We start from the raw sequence: 22211 nt of genomic DNA on the forward strand, positions 1-22211 counted from the left end.
CGTTCGCCAGAGGATCCCTGGACTGAGCCACAAACCTCAGCACCTGTTGAGCCGAGACGCCAACAGATCCACCTCGGGGCTGCCCCACCGGAGACACAACTGATGAAACCCCTCCGGATGAAGGGCATTCGTGGGGACCACTGTCAAATACAAGGGGAGGAAGGATTTGCCCAGCCAAAATGCCGGAGAACAAAGCCACCATATCAGGAACTCCTTCGTTCACTGACTCAGCCGGATCAGATTGTCCAAAGACTGTGGAGTCTTGTCCCATTTGGTAATCTTACTTTGCAGGGACCTCGTATCCAGCACCCACATGCAAGTCTGGAGGGATGACCATCTGTTGGGACAGAAGGAGACGAAATGCTGCCTGCAATTTCTGGAGTTTGTCCAGAGGAAGGAGCACTCTGGCTAAGGCCGAGTCCAGAGTCAGTCCCAGAAAGTCCTGCTTTGTGGACAGAACCAGGGCAGACTTCTGAAAAATTCAGAATCCAGCCAAACTCCTGCAGAGTTCGTATTGTGAGCTCCAGGATTTACACCAGAGCAGGTGGTGACTCAGCTCGCAGAAGGAGATCGTCCAAGTAGCCCAGTACTACGATCCCCGTTTGCGTAGCAAAGCTAGCACCAGGGGCAACACTTTTGTGAAGACCTGAGGAGTAGAGGAGAAACCAAAGGGTAAAGTCACAAACTGAAATTGTTCCTCTCCCACGGAAAAGCGGAGGAAGCTCTGGTGACTGTCACATATAGAAATGTGAAGGTAAGCATCCTTGATGCTGCTAGAGGCAAGGAAAACCCCCCAACGCAGGGATGCCACCACCGTGTGAATGGATTCCATTCTGAACTTCTGCAAAGCAGTTCAGCGCCTTGAGGTCTGAGATTGGACGCACTTTGCCTTCTTTCCTGGGGGACTGTGAACAGGTTTTAGTAAAAACCCTGAAAACTCTCCAAAGTTGGAACCGGGATAATCACCCCTTGATATAGTAGGTCTTCCACCTCCCCAAACAGACCCTGTAAGTGGGACAGGCGCAAGTTGGAAGGAAACAACCTTGCCGGGGAACAAAAGTGAAACGCGATCTTGTAGCCGCACCAAATGAGTTTGTGGACCCACTTGTCTTGGAAAGTCCAAGGGTCCGGAAACCAGCGAAGGCCCCCCCCCCCCCCCCACACACGGCTGAGGGCGCACCTTCATGCTGAAGGAGCCTTGTCTGCGGGTCTGGAGAAGCCAGCTTTTCGGCTTGCCAGACCAGGTTCGTTTGGATCTTCCAGAGGAGGCCCTGAAAGGCTTCGAGCCCTTGTCAGTCGACCCTGAGGGACGAAAAAAAATTCTTATGAACTGAAAAGGAAGGCCCACATCTACGACAAGGTTCCTTGCCCTTAGCAGCCTGTGGGAGAAAGGTACTCTTCCTCCCAGCGAGACCTTTTATGATGTCATCCAAGGTAGCTCCAAACAGGCGATTTCCTTCAAAGGGATGATCAGTCAAGGCCTTTTTAGAAGTCTGGTCTGCAGACCAGCATTTGAGCCAAAAGGCATGCCGAAGGACCACTGCCAAAACACAGCCCAGCCACTAGGGGAGCCGCATCAAAAGAGGCATGACAAACTGCAGCCCCTGGAGCAGCTGGTCTGCCAGCTCAGCAAAGGCGGGGGGGGGGGGCTGTTCTCCCTCCAGGTCACGTCGTAAAAGCTTAGCCCACTCAGAGTTTGCGACACCAGGGCAATGGGGAATACCGGCCTCAGTGCCGAACCAGCCAGAATGTACATATTGTGGGCCACAGCCCCTGCCATCCTGACAGCCGGATCTTTAAAGGCCAGGGACCCTTCAACCGGAATCATGGTTGCCTTGTTCAGTCTGGAAACTGGGAGGGTCCACCACCGGTTGCACAGTACACTTCTTAAGAAGGGACTTCTCATAGGGGGTAAAGCGCTTAGGGACCCCACGGGGACGCTTTGGTCATCCCCATTCTTTAGCGACAATTCTGTCAAAATAGGCGGGGAAAGGATACTTCTATGCTGCTCTGGATGGCTTCTGAGTGATAAAGGGAACCTGCGCCTCTGTCGCAGCTGCATCCTCCATCTTCAAGGTCTCACGGCACAGATACAATCAGTGCATCCACCAGCGCCTTACGTGCGGTTGCAGACGTGGGGGAATCATCCTCACTATCAGAGGATTCCGGGGGCGTGGTTGCAGACCCAGCAGGGTGACCCACGTCAGTGACAGCCGAATCAGATTAAGAATCTGAGGCGACAGATGAGGCAGGGGAAGGGGGGGGGGGGCTTTTTGCTAGCTCGTCGCCCAAGACCACCTCCACCCGGGACACAAAGGACTCTACAGGGTTCATACACATTTTCATCAATAAAATTCCATGACTTTTCCATGACTTCACGTAAATATTCATGAAATGTCTATGTATACATGTTAAATAAGAAGAAAATCCATGTCACACCCAGCATATTTTTACTAATATAAATGACAATCTTTGTAGTGTACAGTACCTCTGCAGTTAGGGTTTCGTTTCTGGATACAGTGTGACTCAAAATGGTCCCTTGTTTTACAGTGGATGAGATGGAAGCACCGCTGCCACAGCTGGGAGCCGTCACTTCAGGCGCACGGGTGAAAAAGCCAGCGATCAAATTGGAAGCTGTCAAGCACGCAGCTGCAGACTGGTGCTTTGCACCTTTAGCGTGGCTAGACAGCGCTGCCTCTCCCATGCTCGAAATGTCAAACGTTTTACGACACACACTGTACATTTAGCGGACATGATACAGGAGGTGGTCAGAGGCTGTGGACATGATACAGGAGGTGGTCAGAGGCTGTGGACATGATACAGGAGGTGGTCAGAGGCTGTGGACATGATACAGGAGGTGGTCAGAGGCTGCCGACATGATACAGGAGGTGGTCAGAGGCTGCCGACATGATACAGGAGGTGGTCAGAGGCTGCCGACATGATACAGGAGGTGGTCAGAGGCTGCCAACATGATACAGGAGGTGGTCAGAGGCTGCCAACATGATACAGGAGGAGGTCAGAGGCTGCCGACATGATACAGGAGGAGGTCAGAGGCTGCCGACATGATACAGGAGGGGGGGGGGGGACTGGAGAGAATTAAGGGGGGGTTTGGAAAGCATTGCAGGGGGTTGGAAGGCGCTGGGGGGGGGGGCATGGAAAACCAGGGGGATGGAGAGCACTGTCTGGGGGAACTGGAAATCACTCTGAGGGGGGAGCCAGGGAGCTGGAGAGCACTGGGGGAGCCAGAAAGCATGGGGGGGGACTAAGAGCGGGGGTGCGGAAACCGAGATGCTTACCGCCCCCTTCCGCGTCATCATCACGTTCATGCGGCCGGCCCGCCCTCCAGTGACGCTTCCGCTGCCTCATTGGTTGATAATCTCCCAGCTGTTACTGCTGCTGCTAGCCAGTCACAGTGTCTCCAGGCAAACCGTGGCCGGCGCTCCCCGCTGCCTGATTGGGTCATCTCTTCGGCTGCTGCTGGCCAATGACAGCATGCGCATACCGCGGACCCGGAAGGACGCTAATACAGCGAAATGTAAATATAGTATGTGGCAATATAATTATCATAAAATAATTAAGCATCCGCTCCCTGCTGCTCCCCGCCCCTCCACAGTAAATTCCATGACTTTTCCAAAACCTAGTGTGTTTCCTAATTTTCCATGACTCTTTCCAGGCCTGGAAAGTGTCATCTAAAAATTCCAAAACTTTTCCAGGATTTCCAGGACCGTATGAACCCTGACTCTAGGACCGCCGCCAGTGCATCGATGGATGGTTGAGACTTGGAGGGTCCCGCAGCCTCAGAGAGGGGATCAGGTGGGGAGATGTGCTCCAGAGTCTCCATGAGTCACCAGGGGGACCCCACAAAAAGTGTAAAACGCTGCAAGGGACAACTCCCACCGCGCTGGCAACACCACCTGGTCGCCAGACACAAGCACCAAGTGATCCTCAGCAGAGAGGGAGAGAACTCCACCAGACTCTCCACCCAGCAGAAACAGGCACCTGCAGCCAGCAGGATAATCTTAACTCCACATGCTGCGATCAGGAAGTTAAAGGATCCATAAGTCAGCACTAGGGGATGAGGGGCTCCCACCACCGAAAATGCTGCACACAGGGCTCCACTGTCATGGGCGCCGCTATTTTTAATGGCAAACCACCGCAAAACGGGTGCCGGACTTCATAAACATGGCCACCATGTATAGAAACACACAGGCTACAAACAGAATGGCAGCCCTGTGCGGCACCACAAGGCTTACAGGGAGCCCAGGCCTCAAGGACAGATCCAGACAGAACTGGGGGCCCTGGCAGGAGCCCCCACCAGGTACAACCCCCCCCCGGCAGAGCCGATCGCCCAGTTGCTGGCGGCACACCCCCCCCGATCCCCCATCGTAAGCATAGCGCCCCGCCCCAACCCCAGAAGGTTGACCAGACCACCCAAACAGCCCCAACATGTGTGGAGGGGGAGTAGGATGGGTGACAGATGACAAACGGGGGTGCCAGATGGGAAGGAGGGGAACCTGGGGGGGGGGGGGTCAGACCATCCGCAGGAGGGAGCCACGTCCACTCCAAAACCCTCCAGGGGGAGAGGGGGGCAGCTATTCCCCATACCAGGAACCAGGTGGGGAATGCTCCAGACAGAACCCATCTCCATCAAATAGGGTGGCTGTCGGTCAGGAGTGGGGCTGTGTCGCCGCCGTCCTAACACAGAGCTGGGGTCTGCAGGCGCTTGTTGTCTGGACTGGGGTGACCACTAGATTATCCAGCCAGTCGCCCACTCCGGCAGTTGATTGTAGATCCCACAGGGAAAATCCAGGAGAAAAAATTGCCAGGACCAAAGATCCCAGCAAGGAACAAAGGTCCTTACTCCTGACTAGGCAGAAAAAAAACTGAGTGCCTATAGCAGAGAGAGGGAGTATAGCCCCTGGGACCGCCCATGAGCATAGCCAGACTCTTTCTTCTGCCTAGTGTTCTCCTGTAGGGGGCAGTATAACCTAATGGTTATGAAGATCTGAAGTTGTGTCCGTCAATGAACAAAAGAGATTTTTACATGTAGGAACCAAGTGGCAGAATAGGCTTGGAAAGGAGGTGGTTAAAATGAGTAACCATTTTTGTGTGTTGTTTAGTATTTCAAAATGATTTAGTATTTCCAAATGATCATCATTTTCACCACAAAAATGTAATGTGTACCAATATTATTAATCCAAATCAAAATGTCATTACCAAAATTCAGAGGTTAACACCACTATTCTACACTCACACACACCAATAAACACCAAATGTGTGAAAGGAGCCCAAGGCCTGCACTAGTGTGGTTTGTTTTGCCTGAGAAAAGGCATTATTTGCAGGCAGGGTGCAATAGTGTGCACAATGATCCACATTAGATGTGGTTTGATGAATGTTTTGTCTGCTTGCTGTAATTGTTTTGCATTTTGGCCCTCAAAAGTGGATTTTTGTGTGTCTTTGTCCAGTGTGACCATGCGTTTTTTTGTGAGCATCAGCTGACCCTTCTCTTTTGATTGTTAACTTACAAATCTCACGTGTTAGATGACTTCTAATGTTGATCTAGTTTCCCAACTTATTTTTATAAAAATGAAGCTTCCTGCTAACCCTAACCAGAAGTGTGTGTGTGTGAATTTGGAGGGGTGTAGGTATTGCACTGCCTTTTATTTTGTCAAATTTTATATCTTATCTGTTTTGTTTGTTTAATCCTGCGCTTAACTTTTGATGAGGGTGGTTATGTTATATTGGACCTGGTTAGTGCTCACCTTATTTTTGTCCCTGCTGTACACTATGAAATTCAAGGTGTGTCCAGATTAAGTGTTTCTCTTTTAGATTGTAAGCTCTTTAGAGCAGGGCCCTTCTAACCATATTGTAAAAAGCTGTGAAAAATGTTGCAAGATTAAATGTACATTTTTTGGGCAAAGTAACTGAATGAACAAAATTAGTGTTCCTATTAACACACCTTTCAATCTCTATTAAAAACATGCAAGTCGTCTAGAGAAAGTATAAATCCAAAACTAAAAACAACAAGCTTTTAGCAGCTCCAATGCTGATTTTTCAGGTTCTAATGATTTTTGCTATTGCCAAGGTAAACTATTGAACATGTCAAATTAAGTATTCATTTTCTCTAATCACCAGTTGCCCACCCCATAAATACAATTTTTGAAATCATTATTTAGCGAAATAAGCATATTGAACACATTTTCACAATGGCACACAACTGGTTGCCCGGGCCGGCTCTTGGCCTGGAAATGCATCCTCATGTGCGTAGAAGGACATTCAGACGCACTTGCAAGTGTTAGTCCTGCTCAGAGTTCTCAGCAAGTTAACATGGCAAGATCACTTTTTTTTTTTTTTTCAATCATGAGATGTTGCCGATTTGCAAGATAAGTGGGGAGAGGTCTTGGTGTTCCCAGGGATTAGGGGAAGTAGTGTTGCAATTTTGTGTGTAGTAATCCTCAGAACACACATCACTGATTCTATGCACAGTAGACTTCCTGCATTCGTACATGTAAATACAGTGTAGAATGTGTGTATGCATTTTAGCAAGTGTTCCACAAACTGTTGGCTAAAATCAAATCCTGTATAGTCCTAATGAACTCTAAGCACATGTAAATTAGCTAGCAATTTTCACCACCCTATACATGTGTGTCTTGTTTTTGGTTGCCTTATCCTTGTGATTTTTACATGTCACCCAATCAAAAGTTCACTATTCACAGAAAATGCCACAGAGGAGTCATCTCTGGTCACATTTTACCAGTTTTCCCTGACAGCTGAGTGTGTTTGCATATGCCTCAGTTAAAGGCTAAGTTCACTTTTCATTTTGCTAAATTCCATCTCCTCTATGTATCAATATACTATTAATGTACCTCTGTTGCAAAACAAAACACGATTTCTTTAATTGAGAGAAAGCCTTACCTGTGCTTTTGCTATATTTCCTCAGAACAATTCATCTCTTGCTGGTATGTAGATATTAGACAATGCTGGCCATGCACTATATGAAAAATCGTCTGAACTCATTTTCTAAAAACAAACACTCGGCGGTGAGAGCAGATGATCGTGCCATCATGTAATGACTGATAAATCGTTCAATGGACATAAATGAATCAGTTTTTTTTTATTTACATATACGGTACCTAGTGCAAACAGTTTGGACAAGAAACACATTAACCTTTCAATTTATTGTTCATTCTGCAGAAATTTTCCAAACTTGTCCTTTATTTTTTGGCTCAACGTCCCAACCCATTACTGATTTGTGCCCATTAACTGGCCGAAAAGCGAACGAACTGTCCAATTGACCAAATTTCAGCCGATTTTTCATATAGTGTATAGCCACCAAAAAAGACACAGGAAGGAATTAATCAGCTGACCTCATTAGCATACACCTGTGGCTGCCTTCCCTCCTTCGAGCAGATCCCAACCACCCCCAGCTAGGTGCACGGTTTTCTAACCCAATTAATCAGTGATCACTGGTTTCACTAAATACAGACATTTTTGTTTTGTCCTAAATTCATCTTGAATAGATCTGTTCATTTGGAGAGTGCAGGAAATGAGAGATCAGATAACAGCCTATATGGATAGAGCTGTAGTATTGAAAACAGGAAAAGTGTGTCCTGGGTTCTGTTAAAGAGGTTGTAAACCCACTTGTATAACTTTTACCTATAGGTAAGCCTATATTAAGGCTTACCTATAGGTGCAATAAATATCTCCCAAACTTGCACCGTTTAGGAGATATTTACAGTGCAAACTGCTGATGACGTCATCGGTGCAGGCGCTCTGAGGGAACGGCCACCCGTGCCGTTCCTTCAGAGCTCAGTGCCGTGAGCGGCGGCTCCCGCGCGCAGGCGCGGGAGTGATGTAATCGCGCCTCCGGCCAATCAGATGGCCAGAGGACGCAAACCCAGAAGCAGGACGGCAGGACATGTTGCCGTCCTGTCGCTGAGGTGGCGGCACGGCGGGGGCTTCGTTTTAAGGCAAGTACTACATAATGAGCTAGTATGCGATGCATACTAGCTCATTATGCCTTTCTCTTTACAGGGCTTTTTTTTTCTCGTTTTTTTTTTTCCGACTTTACTTCCTCTTTAAGCTCAGCATACACTATATGATCTGATTGTACAATCTCCTTTTAGACCTGCCATCAATTATGTGGTGCAATGGCCTGCCTGATTGGATACAGGAGTGATTGGAAATCTGGTGTGACCTTCCATTATATTGGTTCGGTAAATCTAAAGGAGATTATATAGAGCTTGTACAATGAGATTGTATAGTGAATGGCCACCTAAAATGAACTAGTTTCTAACTACTTCTAATGCTTGATTGCTTTGCAACAATATTTTCAAAATACAAATCCACTTCAGTAACCTTTAGAAAGTTAGGGGTAGCTCTTAATTGTGTCCAGGGAACTCTATGTAGCTTTGTGGAGTGGAGTTCTGCTGCCTGCCACAAGTGGGTGTAACAACATGAATTTGATTGGGAAAAAAAAAAAAAATCCATCAGTGTGAGGGTCACCCCAATCCAAACCAGGCTCTTAGGTCTCTATTATATGAAAAATAATTGTTAATGTCTAAAAATAATTTTATTAGAATGTTGACTTCTAGTTATGTGTTTATGCTTTTATCATGGTACTACTATATGTTCTAGCTATAAATCTGATCAACACAGTGCCTTAAAGGTTAGTGCTCTAAACTAAAAACAGTCAGGTCATGGGTTCAAATCCCACATGTGCTACCCATTACATCACTAAAGTTTCTATGGTGAAAGGATATGTGGCGTAGGCGAAAGCATGTTTGCCCTCAGCATGCTACAATTTAGCTCTCACTGATGGCACTTATGCGTTCGCCATTGCAATTCTAAGGAGGTGGTAGCATTGGTGGGATTTGAACTCCTGACCTAAGTGCTGCTAGCTAAGAGTGCTAAAGATTAAGCCACTGTGCTGAGTACAATTATACCTAGAGTATAAAGCAGTACCAGGATTACAGAATGAACATATATAAATAGAACTCAACATTTTCAGAAAATACGAATAAGACATGACGAAAGTTTGACATATATAGAATAGAGATATATCTTTTACATCAATGACAATAATATATTAAATATCAGCAAAAGAAGCAAAACAAGTCACATCTACTAATGTTTGATGACTTAGTAAAGATTTTGCATTTGTATTTTAGGGGAATACAGATTCTCTGGATCTATGTTCATTCGTTAACTATGGTACTACTGTATATTCTAAACATAATTGTGCTCATCTCAATAGCTTAGTGGGTAGCACTCCTACCTAGAAAGACTCAGACCATGGGTTCCAATCTCAAGCATGGATGGTATCACCTGCTTACATTTTAAACAGCAGAGTATACTGAAAAAAGGCAAACACCTAATTGCCACTTCCACATCAGCATGGTTGTTTCCATAATTTGCATGCTCAATTGCATGCAATGGTATGTTATTTAGCAAAATTATTATTGTGTGGAAACAAAATAATCAAAACACCAGTGAATGCACAAGGGTGTTAGCATGGTTGGGATTTGAACTCCTGACCTAAGAGCTTTTTGCTCATAATCGCAGACCACTAAGCCAATGTGCAAAGTACAATTAGACATGCAGAATAGTTTAGTATGATTAGCGAATGAACATAGATAATTAGAATTCTATAGTCTCCTAAAAAAGAAATGTAACATGAAAAAAAAAAAAATTAACATAAAACATATGTAACTGTAAATGATAAATACATGTAACCTCATGGAATAGCAGACTTTACTCTGCGACAATCCTTCAGAACAGCATTCGTTAGCAAAAGAAGAAAACAAACTATGCACAATATAAATAAATAGCCACACATGAGGTGGAGCACCTAGAGTAGAGTACACACATGATCATAGCTAAATACGGCAATGCAGTATTTAGGAAACTCGTTGGCAATTGGCAGTTATGGAACCGTGACTATGTTGATTTGGAATTCACTAATGCATTTTCGCCTATTTGGACTCCTGCTTTTCCGTTCACCTAGTTGAGGTCGCAGTTGTTTTAATTGGGAGTAATTATATGTAGAATGACTATTTATTTTCCTTATTCTTAGTGAATTATGCCCCATGTGACAGGTATTGGGTATAGTAATTAATCACTTGGATCAAGAACCATTACAGGGAAGGGGGTCACATGCTCCCCGATATTAAAAAGCCCCAGGTATTGACACCAGCTGCAACGGCGACAGGAAAGCCAAGGAACTACTCACCATTCCTTACTCAATGAAAATTAGATATTGTAGTAGATATTGTTCACTTTGAGAGTTCCAAGAACAATACCATGGTTCCTCAAATCACCTATGCAGATACCAGTTTCCTGGCAGCGCTGGTGTGTAAACAAACTCCTGGCCACTATCGCAACCAGTATTTTGTTTTCCTTTTAAGTCACAGCTGCCAGCATTTTAGTTGAAGTGATTTAGGTAGATGTAAAGCCACACTAAAAATTAAAATATATATAAATTGAAGAAATAAATATCAGTGAGTCCATAACAAAATTGTGACGTGAAGCTACACAAAATATTCAAGTGAAGATTCCTGATGTGCTTACCAGAAAGCCATGTATTTATGGCAGAAAATCAAATTCAGGATATCTTTATAACCTTGACCAACGAGAGTCCTTATAATGTTGTAATGAAGACTCCCAAAAGATTTGGATGCATTGAATTCCAAATCCACAAAGGTTAAGCACATATGTTCAGATGTTGGACATGAAACTCCAGAGGGCATAGAAAGTTCATCTGGCTCCAGAGGTGCGCTCAAAGGTGAAAATGTCATCTGTGACGAAACGTGTAGGGAAATACATGGCTTTCTGGTAAGCACAATACCATCAGGAGTCTTCACTTGAATACTTTGTGTATCTTCATGTCACAATTTTTTTATGGACTCACTGATGGACATTTGATATTTGTTCAATTTATATCTATTTTAATTTTTAGCGTGACTTTTTTATTTACATATTGTTTGGGTGCGATCACACTTGAAGTTGCTGCTTACTTTTTATTTACATTAGCGCAGTTACTACTCATTTTGTTTAGATGTAAAGCCACCCAATCTCTTCTACGCGATACACACCCTTGCCTAATTCTTCCCTGCAACATGTCCCCAGCCTACCTGTTCCATCTAAGTACCCATGGTCATTCATGGTAGGTGTCAGGATGAAGAGCAGCAGAAGACTGGCAAACATTTGTTGCACATATAAACGCAAATGTGTGCATTGGGTACACGGTTGCGCTATACAAATTAGGAGAGCAATAGATTCTAGAACCATCATGCATGGTGAACTCTAAACTGATAACCCATAAAGGATTTTACAGCATTGTCCAATTTCCCCCGCAATCTTAGAAGAGGACTCATTGACACGATTGACACATTCGGTATCTTTTTACTCTGTGCAATCTCATCCTTTACATTTTACCAAATAAAAAATTGTATTATAATACGTTTGTGTGCACTAAAATAAACTTGAGAATATTTTTTATGAGAAATATATATTTAATAAATAGTTTCACTAATATGTGAAATAAAAATTACAGCTACCACCATCTACAGAAAAAAAAAAAATACTGAAGATGCATTTTCATGAACAGTATGTGCATTAAAATGTGTGCACAAAAAAAAAAAAAAAAAAAAAAAAAAAAAAAAAGGAAGGTTCTGGCAGTGAAAGCATTAAAAATTAGAGGTAAATGGAAAAATAACAAACATTACAAACACAAATATTTTACCTCCCATTCTTCTAGACTTGACCTGACCTGGTTAGCTGGAACATCTAGAAGACACACAACATTTTACATTGATTTCTGTTCCCTTTTAAAAATCATAAAGCTGTACAATTCACATGTGGACATAGCTTGCCTAATCTGTTTAAACATAAAAAAATAATTAACAAATCAAGAACCATTTCTTTTATCAGATATGCCTAACAGCATTGTAGGAAAAACAGGCTTTTGATGCATATATACAGAAGAACAGTGTCACACTTTGGTGACCACTTCCCTGGATGATAAGATGATTGCAGAGTTAGAAAACTGCTTTTGATTAAATATCAATGTCTTTGCAATTTTACTTGTGGAACAATCTGACATTTTTGAAAACCTTTAGAAACTGCTTTTCACAGATTGGTGAACCTCTGCCCGTCTTTACTTCTGAGACACTGACTCTCTAGGATGCCCTTTTCAAACCTATTAATTTTACTGACCTGTTGCCAATTAACTTAGTTAAAAAATGTTCTTCCAGCTTGCTTCTTAGTACCACTTACTGTGCCAGTTTTTTGTTGCCCTGTCCCAAATTTTCTAAAACAAGTGTTGCTACCATTAAATTTAAAAAAGACCTTATTTGTTTCTTAAAATTGAACATTTTTTCAGCCTAAACACTATTTTCTACTGTGAATAAGATGTGGGTTTATGAGAAATGATTAGCAAATCATGCATTCTGTTCTAATGTAGATTTTACACAGCATTACAACTTTTTTGGAACTTGGGTTGTACAATTACAAATAAAAAGCATTACATATATGGCATTTGAAGCCCCCCATTTCTTTGAGAGATCTTAAACTAATCCTAAAATCAAATTTTTAGTTCAACTGTTCTAAAATATCAAGTATCCCAATGACACATTTTTTTTTTTTTTTTGTTTAAAAACGTTCTTACTCGTACTTATTTTTTGGCCTGTGCACAATCCTCATCTTAAACTGATGCACCTAACTTACTAGTGTAGAGTGAGCAGTGCTGTTATTTCTCATCACATGCTCCACTCTATTGGGAAGATTTACTAAAAGTGGTCCACACAGACACTGGTACAGCCAAACTTTGTAGCTTGCAATAGGGGCACTCTGAAGGCAGGAGGGGCCAGGAGCACAAGCAGGGAACCCCAGGGGAGGAGGACCAGTCCTGCTCTGTGCAAAACTAAACTATATCTTTATATCTTTCTTTTACTGTTTCACAGTATAATTAAACCCAATATAGTAGTGATTATCTCAAAGAAGAAACTTTTTTTGAGTTATAGGCACATGTCACTTTGATTTTTTGATCTTTGGAATCACAGCATGTCACTTTATTGACGATAAATATGGTCAGCACAGTAAAGTCACTTTATTGTATGAATAAAGTGTTTATTAATTTTTTATGCATTAGGGCCGGTTCACATTTGTGCAAGTGCGGCGATCGCATGTAATTCGGAGCGCACTGCTCCTTCATTACATGCGATCGGATGTGCGGATGCGAATTCAGCCATACACTTTGTATGGCTGAATTCGCACTGCACCCACACAAAAGATGCACAGGACCCTTTTTTCCAGCCGCATCGGGATCGGATCGCAGTGGTTTACACTTGTGCGATCCGATCCTGTGCGAACTGTCAGATCGCACTGCAATATGCGATCAAACTGGGGGTGTCGTTAACATTTCATTGACACCACATGCGTATCGCATATGGCAGTGTGAACTGCCAGATGTGCGTTTTAAGATGCGGGAACAGGCTGCGAATTCGCAGCCTTCCCGCATCGCACAAGTGTGAACCGGGACTAAAAGCGCATTGAGATTGTTTACATATTTATATATATTTTTTTATACTGGTAACTACCTAGTTTCATAACACATTCATTTAAAGCACATTTATAGATGTACACACCAGATAAGGAGCGCCACACCCATCTCTTCCCATATTAATTAGTAATTACCCGTTTTTGTACTATAAAAAGGGCAAATTTGTTTTTTTACCCAATCATGACAGGTAATCTGACAGAAGGCGCAGGCAGCATGTATAAAAGCTACCTGCCTATGACAATGGAGTCTGTCATGCATAATATTCTATTGCAATCCTTTCTGAAAATCTGCAAAACTTTTTTCTTCTCTTTATATAAAAATTTTACATTTCGGAGTTTGATGAGATGTACCAGATTTAGGGTCCTTTCACACGGGCGGTCGTATGTCCGTTTTTCATCCCATGCGATTGCGGATGAAAAACGGACATAATGCATGTCAATGGGATTGCGGATGTCAGCGGATGACTATCCGCTGACATCCGATTTGCATCCTTTCCGATCAGTTCCGTTTTTTTGGAACGGAAGAGAACCCTATTTTTCTTCCGTTTAAAAAAATGAAACGGATGCAAAAACGGATGTCAGCGGTGTCATCCACTGACATCCGCAATCCCATTGACATACATTATCTCAGTTTATCATCTGCAAACGGATGGGATGATAAATGGACATACGGAAACTCCAGAATGTCATCCGTGTAAAAAAAAAAAAAAAAAAACGTGCCTGAGCGGAGAAAAATACGGTCCGCCCCGTGTGAAAGGACCCTTAATCTCTAATAATACACAGAGCATCCGGAAAGTATTCACAGCGCTTCACTTTTTCCACATTTTATGTTACAGCCTTATTCCAAAATGGATTAAATTCATTATTTTCCTCAAAATTCTCCAAAAAATACCCCATAACGAAAATGTGAAAGAAGTTTAAAATCTTTGAAAATGTATTTAAAAAAAAAAAAAAAAAAAATGTAATAAGTATTCACAGCCTTTGTGCAATACTTTGTTGAAGCACCTTTGGTACCAAATACAGCACCAGTATTTTTGGGCAGTTTCTCAAATTCTTCTTTGCAGGACCTCTCAAGCTCCATTAGGTTGGATGGGGAGCATCGGTGCACAGCCATTTTCAGATCTCTCCAGAGATTTTCAATTGGGTTCAAGTCTGGGCCATTCAAGAACATTTACGGTTGCCACTCCTTGGTTATCTTGGCTGTGTGCTTAGGGCGACTGTCTTGTTGAAAGGTGAACCTTCGTCTCAGTCTGCGCTTCAGAGTGCTCTGGAGCAGGTTTCATCAAGGATGTCTCTGTGCATTACTGCATACATCTTTCCCTCGATCCAAACTAGTCTCCCAGTTTCTGCCGCTAAAAAACATTCCCACAGCAATATGCTACCACCACCATGGTTCACTGTAGGGATGGTATTGGCCAGGTGATGAGCGGGGCCTGGTTTCCTCCAGACATTAAGCTTGCCATTCAGGCCGAAGAGTTAAATCTTTGTTTCATAAGACCAGAGAATTTTGTTTCTCATGGTCACAGTCCTTCAGGTGCCTTTTGGCCAACTCCAGGCAGGCTTTCATGTGCCTTTTACTGAAGAGTGGCATCCATCTGGCCACTCTACTATACAGGCCTGATTGGTGGAGTGCGGCAGAGATGGTTGTTCTTTTGGAAGGTTCTCTCTCCACAAAAAAAAAAAAAAAAAAAAATGCTGGAACACTGTCAGAGTGACCATCGGTTCTTGGTCACCTTCCTAAGGCCCTTCTCCCTCGATCGCTTAGTTTGGCCGGGCTGTCCGCTCTAGGATTAGTTCTGGTGGTTCCAAACTTCTTCCATTTATGGACAATGGAGGCTCATTGGGACCTTCAATACTGCAGAAATTGTTCTGTACCCTTCCCCCAAGATCTGTGTCTCATACGATCCTGTCTCGGAGGTCTACAGACAATTTCTTGGACTTCATGGCTTGGTTTGTGCTCTGATATGACCTGTTAACTGTGGGGTCTTATATAGACAGGAGTTTGCCTTTCCAAATGATGTCCAATCAACTGAAATTACCACAGGTGGACCCCAATCAAATTGTAGAAACATCTCAAGGATGAACAGTGGAAACAGGATGAACCTGCACTCAATTTTGGAGTGTCATGGCAAAGGCTGTGAATACTTTTGTACATGTGATTTATTTTTTTTAATAAATTTGCAAATATTTCAAGCAAACTTCTTTCATGTTGTCGTTATGGGGTATTATAGCGGTTTAGACAATAATGGCTGTGTGTTGAGTTATTTTGAGGGGACAGAAAATCAACACGGTTATACAAGCTGTACACTCACTACTTTACTTTGTAGCAAAGTGTCATTTCTTCAGTGTTGTCACATGAAAAGATATATTAAAATATTTAAAAATGTGAGGGGTGTACTCACTTTTGTGGGATACTGTATATTGATTACTAGATAGGTATGCAAGAATAAAATTCTAAAATTCTTTTTTTTTTTTATTTAAAATTTAGATATTAAAAACTAATATTATACATCACACTTTTGAGGGGGTTTTTTTTCCGATCAAATCAATAAAAAATCGGCCAACTAACAAATTATAAAACTAAAATCGCAAGTTGCAGACCTAGAGAACAGCAGAAACAGCTTGCATTTGAGAGATAAAACAGAAAAAGGTACATTTTAGTTTGGTCACATTGCATTTATTTTATAGAAAATGTGCGTTAGGGCTCTTTCACACGGCCGCTCCGTGTGTCCGCAAATCATCCTATTTTTTTGCGGATGATTTGTGGACATAATGTAAGTCTATGGTATTGCGGATGTCAGCGGAATACCATCCGCTGACATCCGATTTTCTTCCTTTCAGTTCTGTTCCGTTTTTTGGAACGAACAGAACCCTATTTTTTCATCCGTTCAAAAAACGGAAAGGAAGGAAAATCGGATGTCAGCGGTATCACCCGCTGACATCCGCAATGCCCATAAACTTACATTATGTCCGCATATCATCCGCAAACGGATGGGGGGATGACACAAATGTCATCCGCTCCGTGAAAAAAAGAAAAGTCCCGCAGCGGAGCTTTCACACGGAGCGGCCGCGTGAAAGAGCCCTTAAGTGTCACTTTAAAAACCTTTCAGTTACTTATCAACTCTTCTGATATTTCTAAACTCTCCAACAAATTTTGAATGCTCTGAAACAGAGGCCTACATACTTTACTACACAAGTTGTTGCGTTGTTAGGGATGTGACTGTCGTGATGTTGTTAATTCTTTCAGATTAGAAACCTTGTGTCCATTTGAAAAGAACTTGGTTTAAATAATTTTTGTATGGAATCTGACTTGTGACCCTTGTTGCATGTGAATGCTATATCCACAATATCTTTGGGATAACCCTGTTTTTGTGTTTATTGTAATTTAGAAAGCTGTACTGTCGGAACATCAGGGTCACAGCAGATTCTTGGAACAGATACAAACAAGGATATTTTTATATTTTCAATCAGAGGTTTAGGATGGGCACTTGCAAAATGTAATTTGGTGTTCCTGTCTGTGGGTTTAGATCCTACCTGGATTATGAACCAATACTGCCACAACCCAAACTTTTTGTGACATTGATGTAACTAGGTTAAATTATATATATATATATATATATATATATATATATATATATATATATATATATATATATATATATATAGGTTTTCGCACCAAATGGAAATTTTGGAGCCAAAACCGAAAATGCAAGATGCACTTGGCCAACCAAAAACTGAAAATAAGAGTTAAAAATAAATATTATTATTATAATATATATGTCTTTTTAAAATCACAAATTTAAATATGATTTTATTGTCAGCCATTATTGGCACCTTTAGCACAAAAAAAGCTCAAGAAAAATGTATCCCTTTAAATTCTGGTAAGAGTGGTGTTAAATATCCTGCTTACTGCATTTTTGGACAGTTAAAAAAAAAAAAAAAAAATAACACCAAAAATGCACTCCCTGTTGAAATGCATTGAAAATGCAACAGGACCGCATTAATAACTCACCGGTTAGATTATTTATGCTGTTTTTGAGTCACATGACCTATGAAATACACAACATATGCACAGTAAAATCATGGTAAAATCACGGCAAAACTGGGTACATTTTCGGCACCTCTCTCTCTTATCTGCAAAATGCCGATAACACAATTTTCGGCCAAAATGTTTTGGCTGGCGAAATTTCGGTGCAAATATGTCAAAGACAGGCTGCTTTTCCAGATGATAAAAATGTCACTGATCTATTGTGCAGCACAGATAAAGGGTTAAGCCAATGTGGGATGCACTGATAAAATATTTAAGGACTTCTGAGCCTGCATTAGTAAAATTTTCGGCCGAAAATGGGCTTCTTCCATTTCAGGCAAAAATGGGTTAAAGATGCCGATATTAAAGAGTAAGAGTAAGGAGATTGCATCCTTGGGGTGGGGAGGGACGCTGAGGCAGGGGGGGTGTACTGCCGAGAGGGACGCTGAGGCGGGGGGGGGGGGGGCGGTGTACTGCTGAGAGGGATGCTGAGGCAGTGGGGGAGGGGGGGTAGCTGAGGCGAGCTTTCCAATGGTATCTAGTATTATGCAGCATGAGGGGGTTAATGTATTGCCACTGCTGGTCACTGATGCATTGGTGACCGACCAGTGGCAGTTAATTAACCCCTTTGTGCTGCATTAGTGCAACCAGTATCAGTGTTAACCACTTTCCCACCGGAGGATTTTGCAGCTTAAAGACCAGACCCCTTTTTTCAACTTTGCACTTCGTGACTTTAACTGATAATTGCTCGGTCATGCAATTCTGTACCTAAACGAAATTTACGTCCTTTTTTTCTCACAAACAGAGCTTTCTTTTGGTGGTATTTGATCGCCTCTGCGCTTTTTATTTTTTGCGATATTAATAAAAAAAGAGCGAAAATTTTGCACAAAAATGACATTTTCAACTTTGTCTTTTAAAAAATATCCAATATACTCAATTTATGTCATTTTTTTTTGCCAAAATATATTTAGCTACATGTCTTTGACAAAAAAAAAAATCAATGAGCGTATTTTTATTGGTTTGCGCAAAAGTTATAGCGTCTACAAACTATGGTGTAAATAGTGAAATTTACGCAGCTTTAATTTCTGACTGCCTATCTCATTTCATGAAGTGCTAAAATGGCGGGGCAGTACAAAACCCCCCCAAACTACCACTTTTTGGAAAGTAGACATCCTAAGGAATGTCCTGACAGGCATGTTGAGCTCATTGAATATTTCATTTTTTTGTCACAGGTGTTTGAAAAATGACTAAAAAAAATTTTTTTTTTTTTTTTTTTTACACAAAGTTGTCATTGAAATGATATATTGCTCACACATGCCATGGGTATATGTGTAATTACACCCCAAAATATATTCTGCTGCTTCTCCTGAGTACAGGGATACCACATATGTGGGACTTTTTGGGAGCCTAGCTGTGTAGGGGTCCCCAAAAACAAATCACCACCATCAGAATTTCAAAGGGCGTACATTTTTCATTGCATTTTCTCACTACCTCTAACGGTTTAGGAGGCCCTGAAATGTCAAGATACCACAAAACCCCCCCAAATGACCCCATTTTGGAAAGTAGACACCCCAAGCTGTTTGCTGAGAGGCATGGTGAGTCCATGGAATATTTTATATTTTGCCACAAGTTTTGTGAAAATTACAATTTTTTTTTTTAATTTTTTTTTTTTACACAACGTTGTCACTAAAAGATAAATTTCTCACACATGACATGGGTATATGTGGAATGACACCCCAAAATACATTCTGCTGCTTCTCCTGAGTATGGGGATACCCCATGTGTGAGACTTTTTGGGAGCCTAGCTGTGTACAGGACCGCAAAAGCCAATCAACACTCTCAGGTTTTCTAATGGCGTAAATTGTTCATGTCATCTCTGCACTACCTGTCACAGTTTCGCAGGCCCTAAAATTCCAAGATAGCACAAAACCCCCCCAAATGACCCCATTTTGGAAAGTAGACACCCCAAGCTATTTGCTGAGAGGCATGGTGAGTCCATGGAATATTTTATATTTTGCCACAAGTTCCGGGAAATATATATATATATTTTTTTTTTTTTTTTTTTACACAAAGTTGTCAGTAAATGATATATTGCTCACACATGCCATGGGTATATGTGAACTGACACCCCAAAATACATTCTGCTGCTTCTCCTGAGTACAGGGATACCCCATGTGTGAGACTTTTTTGCAGTCTAGCCGAGTACAGGACCCCGAAAACCAACCTCCACTTTCAGGCTTTCCAAGGGCGTAAATTGTTGATTTCACTCCTGACTACCTATCACAGTTTCGGAGGCCCTAAAATTCCAAGATAGCACAAAACCCCCCCAAATGACCCCATTTTGGAAAGTAGACACCCCAAGCTATTTGCTGAGAGGCATGGTGAGTCCATGGAATATTTTATATTTTGCCACAAGTTCCGGGAAATATATTATTATTTTTTTTTTTTTTGTTTTTTTTACACAAAGTTGTCAGTAAATGATATATTGCTCACACATGCCATGGGTATATGTGAACTGACACCCCAAAATACATTCTGCTGCTTCTCCTGAGTACAGGGATACCCCATGTGTGAGACTTTTTTGCAGTCCTACCGAGTACAGGACCCCGAAAACCAACCTCCACTTTCAGGCTTTCCAAGGGCGTAAATTGTTGATTTCACTCCTGACTACCTATCACAGTTTTGGAGGCCATGAAATGCCAAGACAGCACAACCCCCCCCCCAAATGACCCCTTTTCGGAAAGTAGACAACCTGAGCTATTTGCAGAGAGGCATGTTGAGTATTTTGCAGATCTCACTTTTTGTCACAAAGCTTTGGAAATTGAAAAAAGAGGAAAAAAAATGCATTTTCCTGTTTTTTCTTCATTTTCCAAAAAAAATTAGAGCTGCAAAATACTCACCATGCCTCTCAGCAAATAGATTGGAGTGTCTACTTTGCAAAATGGGGTAATTTGGGGGGGTTTTGTGCCATCTTGGCTTTTTATGGACTTCAAAAGTGTGATAGGTAGTAAGGAGTGAGATCAACAATTTACGCCCTTGGAAAGCCAAAAGGTGCGCATTGGTTTTCCGGGTCCTGTACGCGGCTAGACTGGCAAAAAGTCTCACACATGGGGTATCATTGTACTCAGGAGAAGCAGCAGAATGTATTTTGGGGTGTCATTTCACATAAACCCATGGCATGTGTGAGCAATATATCATTTACTGACAACTTTGTGTAAAAAAAAATAAAAAAAAAAATTTTTCCCGAAACTTGTGGCAAAATATAAACTATTCCATGGACTCACCATGCTTCTCAGCCAGTAGCTTGGAGTGTCTACTTTGCAAAATGGGGTCATTTGGGGGGGTTTTGTGCTATCTTGAAATTTCAGGGCCTCTGAAACTCTGACAGGTAGTCAGGGGTAAAATCAGCAATTTACGCCATTAGAAAACCTGAAGATGTGGACTGGTTGTCGGGGTCGCGTACACAGCTAGGCTCCCAAAAAGTCTCACACATGGGGTATCCCTGTACTCAGGAGAAGCAAAAGAATGTATTTTGGGGTGTCATTTCACATATTCCCATGGCATGCATGAGCAATATATCATTTAGTGACAACTTTCTGTAAAAAAACAACAACAAAAAAAATAATAATTTTCCCGAAACTTGTGGCAAAATATAAAATACTCCATGGACTCACCATGCCTCTCAGAAAAAAGCTTTGGGTGTCTACTTTTCAAAAAGGGGTCATTTGGGGGGTGTTTGAACTGTCCCGGCATTTTATGCTCAATCTTAGCCACACATCACCCACTCTTCTAACCACTTGAAAATCAAGCCTTTTCTGTGCCTTTTTGTTTACATGAAAAAATATTTTTTTTTTACTAGAAAATTACTTTGAACCCCCAAACATTATATATTTTTTTAAAGCAGAGGCCCTATAGAATAAAATGGTGGATGTTGCAAATTTTTTTGTCACACGGTATTTGCGCACAGATTTTCCAAACGCAATTTTTGCGAAAAAAATACATTTTTTTTTAATTTATTGCACAAATACACTATATAATTCCAATTTTTTTGGTAAAATTTAAAAGATGATCTTATGCCGAGTTCATAGACACCTAACATGACATGCTTTAAAAATTGCGCATGCCTGCGCAGCGGCAAAAACATACGTACATTTTTAAAAACCTTTAAAAGTCTCTACAGGTTACCACGTTAGACTTACAGAGGAGGTCTACTGCAAGAATTACTGCACTCGATCTGGCGATCGCGGCGATACCTCACATGCATGCTGCAATTGCGGTTTACATATGACACTAGACCACCGCTTGCGTGCGCCATTGCGCGCAAGCACCACATTTAAATATCCCCCATGATAGCAATCTGTGGTGACAGGTACTCTTTTTTAAAAAAATTGGGGTCTTTTAGACTCTAGATCTCTCCTCTGACCTTAACGCATCTGACCACACCAAAATTGGTGTGATAAAATACTTTCCCAATTTCCCAATGGCCCTGCTTATTTCTGGCGAAACAGAAGTCATGAAATGCTCGTAGCCTCCGGCATCTTAGGCCATAGAGATGATTGGAGCCATTCTCATCTCCAATTAGCTCTATGGTTAGACAATTGAACCACCGGCTGCACTCTCGGGT

General features: G+C 42.0%; 1 protein-coding gene across 2 annotated transcripts in view; it reads right to left on the minus strand.

Annotated features, from left to right (window-relative positions):
- Window positions 1-22211, minus strand: part of SCAMP4 (secretory carrier membrane protein 4) — an 80662-nt gene that overhangs the window by 37523 nt on the left and 20928 nt on the right. For both annotated transcript variants that reach the window (XM_082253810.1, XM_082253809.1), the window contains exon 2: window positions 11744-11787. In XM_082253810.1, the coding sequence (XP_082109936.1) occupies window positions 11744-11750 (7 nt within the window). In that variant the 5' untranslated portion in view covers window positions 11751-11787. The remainder of the gene's footprint in view (window positions 1-11743; window positions 11788-22211) is intronic.

This window comes from Pelophylax lessonae, assembly GCF_965119305.1.
Source record: "Pelophylax lessonae genome assembly, chromosome: 1".
In the NCBI taxonomy this organism is placed as follows: Eukaryota; Metazoa; Chordata; class Amphibia; order Anura; family Ranidae; genus Pelophylax; species Pelophylax lessonae.